General features: G+C 39.4%; 1 protein-coding gene across 2 annotated transcripts; it reads left to right on the top strand.

The window, feature by feature from the left end:
* Nucleotides 1-801: 801 nt before the first annotated feature.
* Nucleotides 802-11,021, top strand: brcc3 (BRCA1/BRCA2-containing complex, subunit 3). 2 transcript variants are annotated; one of them, XM_087299104.1, is made up of 8 exons: nt 802-1,012; nt 1,097-1,217; nt 2,291-2,377; nt 2,475-2,563; nt 6,149-6,204; nt 6,333-6,464; nt 7,579-7,622; nt 8,805-11,021. In XM_087299104.1, exons 1-8 carry the CDS (start codon nt 908-910, stop codon nt 8,951-8,953), a joined length of 783 nt encoding a protein of 260 aa, XP_087155230.1. In that variant the 5' UTR covers nt 802-907; the 3' UTR covers nt 8,954-11,021.
* Nucleotides 11,022-11,232: the final 211 nt, after the last annotated feature.

The following is an 11,232-nucleotide window of genomic DNA, read 5'->3' as shown; positions in this document are numbered from 1 at the left end:
TTTAAATGAAGTTTATTTGTGGAAAATACCAGTATTAAAGACATAAACACAAGGACGTGACCAAGGACATTGCGCATGCGCATGTCAATATAGTGTTTTTATTAGTGTTTTTATACCCTGTTTAACAATAATTGCTATTTTTACATCACTGTGAGGGGTATGTTTAAGGTTGGGGTGGGTGTTGGTGCTAATAAAGGACAATTTAATTGGTAATTTAATAAATAAACGAAAACATTCTCGCAGCTGTGTGTCCTGCTCTAAATGTCCTCCGGTGAGAAAACATGTTCCTGCGGTAAATACGTTTGATGCTAGTGTCAATAAAATAGTTTGTATTATCTTCATATATTATTTTAAGCTATATTGTTAATAAAAGCTGTCAGTTTTGTCATGCGCTTATGTTTTATTATCAACAAATGATTTAGTCACAAACACGTTTAATCCAGTTCTGTGTCGCCCTCTGCTGCAAAAAGCACATTATTGAATATAACCTGCATAAAAGTCACTCAATGTAGTAAAGGAATTTACAAAGAAACACAAAGGAACTTAATAAAATTAGGGTTTCTAAATAGTAATTATTAGTGTTTAAACGTCTTGTTTCAAAATAAAGCGTATTATGAATTATTTTACTTGCGTTTATGTCAGTTGTAGCATTTAAAAATATAGCTGTTTTCCTTTTTTTATATAATAATGTCCATTTATATTACATAAATAAAAACTGATTATAAGTGTAGTTCTCCCCGATCATCACACACACACCGTCATCTCTGTTGCCATCCGCCAGTTTGTTTCCCGTCGGAAGGAATAGAATGTACCGCACTTTTCGCGGATGTGGAAGTGTAGTACAGTAATAAACAAAAACAAACAAATCAAAGCAGAATATCACATATTTTAGACTTTACTCTTCGCGATGGCTGTCAACGCGGTGCATTTAGAGTCGGACGCGTTTCTGGTGTGTATGAACCACGCGCTGAGCACCGAGAAAGAGGAGGTGATGGGGCTCTGCATCGGAGAGGTTTGTTTATAAGGGTGTTTTTCAACATATGCTGGGCTCTATGTATGTTTATGAAGTGTTATAACGCCTGTATGTCTCTGTCAGGTGGACACGAACCGTATAGTGCACATTCATTCAGTGATCATCCTGCGGCGCTCAGACAAGAGGAAAGACCGAGTGGAGATTTCACCTGAACAGCTGTCAGCAGCGTCCACTGAGGCCGAGATATCCTTACACACACACACACACACACACACACACACACACACACACACACACACACACTACACAAACTGGCACTCTACACACAAACTAACAGACACTATACAAACACACACACACGCACTCAAACTACATAAACAAACACTCTACAGACACTACATACATACATACACACACACATACACACAAACTGGCACTCTACACACAAACTAACAGACAACACACACACACACACACACACACACACACACACACACACACACACACACACACACACACACACAAACTACATAAACAAACACTCTACAGACACTACATACATACATACACACACACATACACACAAACTACACAAACTGGCACTCTACACACAAACTAACAGACACTATATACACACACACACACACACACAAACTGGCACTCTACACACAAACTAACAGACAACACACACACACATAAACTACACAAACTGGCACTCTACACACAAACTAACAGACAACACACACACACACACACACACACACACACACACAAACTAGCACACACATAAACTACACAAACAGGCACTCTACACACAAACTAACAGGCACTACACACACACACACTACATACACACAAACTAACAGATACTACACACACAAACTAACACACACACACATAAACTAAACAAACAGGCACTCTACACACAAACTAATAGACCCTACACGCACACACACACTAAATACATAATACATACACACAAACTAACACACACACATGAACTACACAAACAGGCACTCTATACACACACACACACACACACACACACACACACACACACACACACACACACAAACACTGCATACATACATACATACATACATACACAAAAACAAACACAGACTGTACACACAAACTAACACACACGCTACACAAGCACTCACTCTACACAAACAGACAATCTTCACACATACACATACACACACACACACACACACACACACACACACACACACACACACGCCCTATACACAAACGAACTCACTCTTACACTACACACACACTCTTTGAATGTGCTTTTTCTGAACACGAGGCACAGGTTGGCAGAGATGACGGGACGTCCCATGAGGGTTGTGGGCTGGTACCACTCTCACCCGCACATCACAGTGTGGCCTTCGCATGTGGGTCCGTACCAGCGTCCACACGTCAGATATTAGTAGAGTTGGTTTGGCATTACGTGCGTTGGTAATTTGAATGTGCTTTATTCCTGCATCACACGCAGATGTTCGCACTCAAGCCATGTATCAGATGATGGACCAGGGCTTCGTCGGACTCATCTTCTCCTGCTTTATAGAGGATAAAAACACAAAGGTATGTTTGAATTGGACTTCATTTATTAGGAGAAACCTCTTGGGATGTACCATCTCATTTAAAAGGGGGTGTCACAATGTGTCTCAATCACATAATAATAACTAGGGTTGTTCCAATACAGATACTAGTATTGGACATACTCGCAAAAACTCTTTATCGGCAAGTATTTGAAACCATTTAATGATCTGGCACCATATATTGTTTTGAAATAATTTGTTTGCCAGTAGTCCCCATCTGTATTTTCATCATTAACTTCTGTGTTTCGTTTGGATTGATGATATTCTCACATTCTTACTGTTTTGTAAGATAATCTCGTATTTGTAAATATCTGTAGAAATCTGTTCTTGGTAATTGAAATTAGGGATGCTCAAAATAATCGCTTAACCGTTAACCGAAAGGATGCGTTTGTAACCGATTAATGCTATCAGTTAAACGATTAAAAATATTATTTTATATATTTTTAGTTTGGCTGCATAAGGGGCTGATTGAATGCGCCTTTGCGTTAAGAGGGGGATCTTTTGCACGCGGCTCATCCCAGAGCAGCAGTTTGTGTTGTCAAGACAACTACAGAGAACTTTTAAAGAGCTGGTATCCGCTACATTCATTCTTCCAAGGCGGGAACCAAAATGCATCCATCCACGGCTACATTACCCGTTCAAAACATTCAGTCATTGTTGTTGTTTTTAATAGCGGATTATAATCACACCGAAACGTATTAAAAGGTAAGTGAATTATAACAGCGCAAATTTTCTGTAACCATATATAGTGCTGTGCGCTATCTGTTGGCGTTACGTGCTGACTGACTGACAGGTGCGCGATGCGTGAGGCCAGCAAACTTGACAAAGCTTTCAGTTTAGATCAGGGGTCTCAAACTCGTGGCCCGCGGGCCATTTGCGGCCCTCAGTGCAATATTTTGTGGCCCGCGCCGACCGCTGTACACTGACAGAATCAGCGGAGCGGGAAGAGAGAGCGCTCCCCGCTCCGCTGATTCTATCTGTACACAGCGCGCTTGTCACTCAATGCGCGTTGTCGCGCGTGTTCTGATCAGCTGTGTTGTCGCGTGTACTCAAGAGCGGTGTTGTCGTGCGCCTACTGAAGGGCGGGACCGAGGGTGTGTCGCGTCGCGTGGGCACTTTTGATCATTTTGGAAGCGCACTTTCTATGCAAGACTAAAAAGGGCATGTGCTCTGCACAGGTTGAGCCCTATGTGTGCACGTGCCTGCCCTGCATCTTATATATATTATAGGTAGATACAGACTGATGTGACTGGAGTGGGGTGGGGGTGTTTTATTTATACATATATACGCCTTTTTTTAGGTGAGGGAATGGAAGTTTTGAGTGAGTTCCCCCACTTTTTTCCCTAGGACTTTAATAAGTCAAAGTACAGGTCTAGACTTAATGATGATCATCTTCAAGCCATACTGAGGGTCTCAACTGCTTCCGCTCTAAAGCCAAATGTGGTTCAGATTTGTGAGAAGAAGCGCTGTCAAGTCTCTGGCAGCAAAGAGTAGGCAAAAGATGCCATGTTCAGAAGAACTGTTCATAATCTTCACTCAATGTTCTATTAATGTTCAGGACACTTCATGTTCAGAAGAAATAATTAAAACTGTTAATAATGACATTTGAGGACTTTTTTTTGTGAAATCCCTTATGCGGCCCAGCCTCACCCAGACTTTGCCTCCTGCGGCCCCCAGGTAAATTGAGTTAGAGACCCCTGGTTTAGATGAACATAGTTTCTATAGTTATACTTTAAGCAGAGATAAAGGTATATGGCTCTGCATATAATCACTCTATCTTGCTGGAGTTTATAGCCGTTTCGCTTTACTTCAGGACGCATTAACGCCGCTCTGAAGGTCTAATCGCTGTTTTAAGTTATCCAGAGCTGTATGAATGTACAAATCTTGAATATCACAATATTATTAGTTAAATATTACAATTGTAACAACACAGACAGCAACACTTTTGCACAATCGGTACCCGGCTGATTCAGTCGTTTCAAAAGACTACCGGCCGCGCTTCTTCTCTTCTGTTTTCCTTGTCAACATAAAGGCAGTGAGGTGCGCCTTTTCGGCCCTGATGCCATTTCGGCTGATGTTGACCTGGATCTGCGTCATAAACGCAACAAATAGGCTTTACCTTTTATTTTACACCTTATAAAGCATGTATGCACATTAATGCAATATCATATTTAAACAACAAAACTGTTTACAAAAAGTCTACATATGCGCGCGTTGTTGTTGTCTTTTCATCACGCAGCGTGCGCACTTAACCGCGAGAGAGAGAGAGAGGAAAGTAAACCATATAGCAAGACATAATCTTTAAAATAATGATTTCTATTACAAATGTAAAAGGTTGTGTGATTTATAATAATAACAGCGGGGCATTAAATAAAGGCATATTTTCCGTGGAGCGGGCAATTTGAGGAAGTCTGCGATTTTTATTTGACGGAAGAAAAAACATAGGCTATGATTGGAAAAAACAGCCTATGCCGGTTATTAAAAAGAATCAGTCAGTATTTTCATTTGGTAATATAAATTAATTATTTAAATGAATATAATTTAGGGCAGTCCTATTTATTTTATTCATTTTATTTAGTTTATTCTGCTCTTCTGTGCTAAACACTGCAGGTGCGTGAAAATGCTGTTATGTTCTATTATTAATATGCTAGCATGTTAAAATAAATCAGTATTTTCAAATGCAATATTTAATGTGTCAGACACAAAATAGACACGTCAATTTGTTTAATATAAAATTAATAGTAATCTGACCAGTTAACCGTTAATAACCGATTAATGAGCGGCGGTTGTCGGTTAGCAAATTTAACAGAAATGAGCATCCCTAATTGAAATTCTTCTTCTAATCGTTCGATTGATTTTTAATTGTTTTTGTTGATAAGCTGATATACAGAACTTAATTTTTTAAAATCCAGTATCTAATACTGATGGGATGAATGCATTTAGTGTACTTGTACTAGATAATGGAGAAATTAAATGATTTATTTTTTAAATGAAATTTGCATACTTTTAAAGTTGCTCTTGTCCATTTTCCCGTTACTACATTACCCCTGCTGGAGTCTACCCTGCTGAAAAATCCAGCTTAAACCAGCCTAGGCTGATTAGCTGGTCAACCAGCCTGGTTTTAGAGGGGTTTTGGCCACTTCCAGGCTGGTTTCCAGCCATTTCCAGCATGGTCTTAGCTGGTCAGGCTGGAAAGTGACCAGCTAAAACCATCTAAAACCAGCTTGACCATCCTGGTTTAAGCTGGACATAGCTGGTTTTGGCTGGGCTCCCAGCCTGGCTAGGCTGGTCAAGCTGGTGTTAGCTGGTCATCTCCCAGCTTGTCCAGGCTGTAAATGGCCAAAACCCCTCTAAAACCAGGCTGGTTGACCAGCTAAAACCAGTCAACCATCCTAGGCGGGTTTAAGCTCGATTTTTCAGCAGGGTATAAAAAGGGTGAATGCAGTGGATACTGACAAAAACTTTTCTTTATGTTTAACCAACGTGTATCCATATTGTTCTTCAACGATTTCTGAAGTGTTATGCTGTGAGTTGTTTACCCTGACGTTTGTTTGTGTTTCTCCTGCAGACTGGTAGAGTGCTGTACACCTGCTTCCAGTCTGTACAGGCCCAGAAAGGCTCAGAGTAAATACACTACCTTCCTTATTGTGCATCTCTTCAAATTAATATAGTTAATTTGTTTCCCGTACAGAAAAAAGACATAATGAGCTTCACATGTCTCGTATGCAACTGATGCTACTTTTTATGACAAGGTATGAGCGGATCGAGATCCCAATCCATGTCGTTCCACATGAAGCCATTGGGAAAGTGTGTCTGGAGTCGGCAGTGGAGTTACCCAGAATCCTCTGTCAGGAAGAGCAGGACACGTACAGGAGGATTCACAGGTGTGCTGTCAGAGCTGCTCATTTCACCTTCAGATCATTGGAACTTAGCATATTCAGGAGTTTATTTTAGCTATAATACAGGTTATTCTATGCAGTTTCTCAGGACGTTATGCATATATATATATATATATATACACACACACACACACACACACACACACACACACAAACACACACACACACACACACACACACACACAGGGGTTGAAGAATGAAACTGAAACGGCTGGTTTTCAAGCACAATAATTCATTAGTATTGTTTAGAACCTCCATTTGTGGCCAATATAGCATCACTTCATCTTGGATATGACAAATGCAGGTCCTGCACAGCGGCCAGAGGGATTTTCAGCTGCTCTTTTTCAGAATAGTGTACAGGTCAATATGTGATGCTGGTGGAGGAAAACATTCCTGACTCGCTCCTTCCAAAACACCTCTTAGTGCTCAATAACATTTAGATCTGGGTACTGTGCAGGTCATGGGAGATGTTCAACTTCACTTTTATATTGAGCAAACCACTCTGCCACAAGTCTTGCTGTCTATATTGGTGCATTATTATTCTGATACACACCACCGCCTTCAGTGTTTTGGTCTTCCAGAATGGTTAGGCAGTCCTTGGCTACCCAGTGCCCATCTAGCACAAGTATTGAGCCTAGGGAATGACTTGATATTGAACCCAAACCAGCACTAATCTGCCCCCATGCTTCACTCTAAGCATGAGCAGTCTGGGTGGGATGCTTCTTTGGGGCTTCTCCACACTGTAACTCTCCCGGATGTGGGAAAGACAGTGAAGATGCACTCATCAAGACTACTCAAATTTAGCCATGAATCCTCCAACACTAAATTTTGGCCAGTGTTTCAGTTTCATTGTCCCACACTCTTGTAAAGTGCTTGGAAATTTGGAAAATGCAGATGGAAAGTGATTGAAAAATGCTTAAATTTGACTCTGGAAAATGTGTAAACAGCCTGAGTTTTAGTAATTTTCTTATTGCACGCTTTAGTGCACAATATAAAAACATCATATCTGAAAAACGACAGAAAATGGAGTTATCTGTCTTTGCAATTAATCTCCTGATATATTTTCATACAGTGTAATTCTGTGTTTTCCCCCCTTCAGTTTAACTCACCTGGATCCGATCACAAAGATACATAATGGATCAGGTAATATCTCATTTTTAAGATATTAGCTGTGTCCCAAATCGCATACTTATGCACTATTCTACGCCATTTTGTAGTATAAATAGTGTAAGTAGTGTGTTCGCACTGAAAACTGTAAAAATAATAAGTGCACTTTAATTACCCGGATGATGCACTCATTCAGCCGCTAACATGAAGTGTGTAATGATGGACACTTCACACACTCAACGACCGCAGGTTTGCTCACGTAGCGGTAGAAGCGGAGCTATCGGACGCACATGTTGGATAACTTTATTTATTTTGGATGGTGAAAGCAAAATTCTCCTACAAGAGTGATTATAGCGCCTCCCGATGGTGAATGCGGTTATACTCACGGCAGGTATTATTTGATAATTCGGTCGTTTATTTCACTGATTTGGCGCCGTCAAACGTCATCAGGGAAACGGTTTGAATTTCCGCTTAGTGAAAAAACATTAGTGCTCCATTTGGGACGCCACTACATACATATACTCTCCTGTTGAGTGTGTAAGTGCATAAGTACATAGTGTGCCATTTGGGACGCAGCTACTGTTTTTGCTTGCTTGTTGTCATGAATCATGTTTTCTTTTTTCTTGTTTGGTACACAATGCGTGTAAAATCATTTCACTTAGCATATAAAAATGATCCTCCAATTAATGTATTACTTATTAAATATGCATATTATCATGATATTGACCTAAGCTGTAAAAAATGACTTTAACAGGTAAAATAAACAAAAATTCATGCAGGCCAGATTGATCGTCAGGCCACCGGAAAATGTCCCGGTGTTCCCTATGGCCAGTCCACCCCTGAGTCTAATGTTCTGATGAGTTGATTCAGGTGTGTTTGAACAGTCCAGGGGTGTCCACACTCCGGCCTGGAGGGCCAGTGTCCTGGAGATTTTAGCTCCAACCCTAATGAAACACACCTGAAGCAGCTAATCAAGCTCTTACTAGGTATACTTGAAACACACAGGCAGGTGTGTTGTCGCAAGTGGGAGCTAAACTCAGCAGGACACCGGCCCTCCATGACCAAGTTTGGACACCCGCTTGAAAATGTGTGCTGTTGGTGTGCCTTCAGGAACAAACTTGGGAAATACCGAGTCCATGGTCTGCTAATAGCATGCATTGTACATTAAAATAAAGCGTGACATTTATTTTGTAATGTGTGTGTGTGTGTGTTTGTCAGTGTTCACGAAAAACCTGTGCAGTCAGATGTCGGCCATCAGCGGGCCGCTCTTACAGTGGCTGGAGGACCGACTGGAGCAGAACAAACAGAGCATCATCACACTGCAGAAGGAGAAAGAGCTGCTGACGCAAGAGCTGGCGGCATTGTAAGAACAAATCACTCATTGCACACTCATTTCTCTCCTCAAATGTTGGCTCTGCGGCCACTCTTGGATGGGAGATTAAAGACAGGACGTCTGTTAGTCCACATTTCTGTGACCTCAGCACATTTTGCTGAGCTACACTTGAAAAATGCTGTTCTTACTGCGAGGTTTTGTCTCGTTTCTAGTCTAAATATCTCTAAATTCTTAAAGTATTTTCTAGACAAGCAAAACATCAGAAATAATGAGTCAAAATGAAGTGAGTTTTTACTTAAAACAAGTTAAATAATCTGATAATGAGGTGAGTTTTGAAATAAAATTATTTTTCTGACTCCATTGTCAGATTATTCGGCTTGTTTTAGGGATAAACTCACTTCATTTTGACTCATTATTTCTAAAAACAAGACGATATTTAATGCTTGTCCAGAAATTTTAGATATATAGACTAAATATTTAGATATCAAGACCAAAAACTCTGAGTAAAAACTGCATTTTTTGCAGTTTAGTCTCAGTTTCTTCTAACCAGAATTGGAGTTATGAGTTCTCCTAGTGCTGGCTGCCATTACAAAAGAGTGTTTATGAAAGCACAACTCTTTTAACCCTACATACGGTGGCTTAGAGAGTTCAAATGTGTCTCAAAGTTAAAGGGTTAGTTCACATAATTGAAAATATACTCATTATTTACCGTTCCTCATGCTGTTTTATGAGTTTCTTTTTTCTGTTGAACATTTGAAGAATGTTGGAAACCTGTAACCATTGACTTACATAATATGACAAACAAATACTATTGAAGTCAATGGTTACAGGTTTCCAACATTCTTCACAATATCTTCTTTAGTGTTCAACAAAAAAAGAGAAACTCAATAGTGAGTAAATGTTGACTTAATTAAATTGTTTTAGTTTTCACCCCTGAAAAATGTAGAAAAAAATCTTCATCAGATTCTCACCACGCACATATATTAATTGATACAGATATTAAATTAAATGTAAATAATAATTAATACAGAAAAACATTGAAGGACACAGTGGAAATGTGTCAGGGAGCCCAAAAAGTGACAGACCAGATGCTTTCTGTTTAGAGTAAGCAGTTCATTTAATATTAATTGTGCAATTGGTCAGAATATTATGGATAAAAATATCAGAATAATAAACAAAAACCTATATACTGCTCTCAAAAGACAGATTTTTTGTTTATTATTCTGTTTATTTTGATCGAGCACCTGCTTAAAGTGTCTTTAGGATGTGCGAACTCTGAGCTTTGATCTATTGGCTAAAAATATACAAACAAGAAACTGTACACTCTAGACATTAAAGGGATAGTTCACCCCAAAATGAATGTTCAATCATTATTATTTCCTCTTCCTCGTGTGATTTTGAGTTTCTTTCTTTGGTTGAACACTGAAGAAGATATTTTGAAGAATGTTGGAAACCTGTAACCATTGACTTGGATAGTAGGAAAAACAAATACTATTGAAGTGCACGGTTACAGGTTTCCAACATTCTTCAAAATATCCTCTTTAGTGTTCAACAGAAGAGAGAAACTCATTAAGAGTGAGTAAATTATGACATAACCTAATTGTTTTGTTTTTATCCCCTGAAAAATATAGAAAACATTGGGACATTAAAGGGATAGTTCACTCAAAAATGTATATTTACTCATTATTTACTCTTCCTGATGTGGTTTAACTTTTTTATGAGTTTCTTTCTTCTGTTGAAGACTGAAGAAGATATTTTGAAGAATGTTGGAAACTGATTGACTTACACAGTAGAAAAAACAAATACTATGGACATCAACGGTTACAGATTTTCAACATTCTTCAAAATATCTTCTTTAGTGTTCAACAGAAGACAGAAAGCTTATAACTTGCAGCACATCTGAACTCTCTCAGCCGATGTACCTTCCTGTTATTCGTCATGCCATTGCACACACGCACGCTGTTTTCTCTGAAGCTCTGGTGTGTGTATTCGCTCCACACGTTATTTACTTGCGCTGTTCCTGCATAAACTGTAAATCTCTGAATGTATAAATGTGTCAGTTTGAAATGACATCGTAAAATAAAAAATGAAATCATTAAAAACATTGTGATCCTTCGACGCATGACATTTTAAACACAGTTCTGTGGAAACAGTGTGTGAATATCTCCAGCCTCTAATGATAAACATGAATTATTTGATGAAGGAAACACTGTGATTGGCATTCTCCCTTTGTACGTGTCATCAGAGGGGGAAAGCTCCGCCCACTAGTGGCCATCTCTCCATCTCATTAGCATAAACAGCAGCCCTGAGTGA

Source organism: Danio rerio, chromosome 21 (genome assembly GCF_052040795.2).
Source record: "Danio rerio strain M-AB ecotype USA chromosome 21, GRCz13ab, whole genome shotgun sequence".
Taxonomy (NCBI): Eukaryota; Metazoa; Chordata; class Actinopteri; order Cypriniformes; family Danionidae; genus Danio; species Danio rerio.
The sequence above is the reverse complement of the archived record's forward strand: the minus strand, read 5'-3'. Positions and strand labels throughout refer to the sequence as shown.

Bases quoted from the DNA above. Each gene is read 5' to 3' on its own strand.
- brcc3 (XM_087299104.1), top strand. From the start codon at position 908: ATGGCTGTCAACGCGGTGCATTTAGAGTCGGACGCGTTTCTGGTGTGT. The intron at 1,218-2,290 runs TATCCTTACACA...ACACGAGGCACA, and splicing joins AGCGTCCACTGAGGCCGAGA to GGTTGGCAGAGATGACGGGA. The intron at 7,623-8,804 runs GTAATATCTCAT...TGTGTTTGTCAG, and splicing joins AAAGATACATAATGGATCAG to TGTTCACGAAAAACCTGTGC.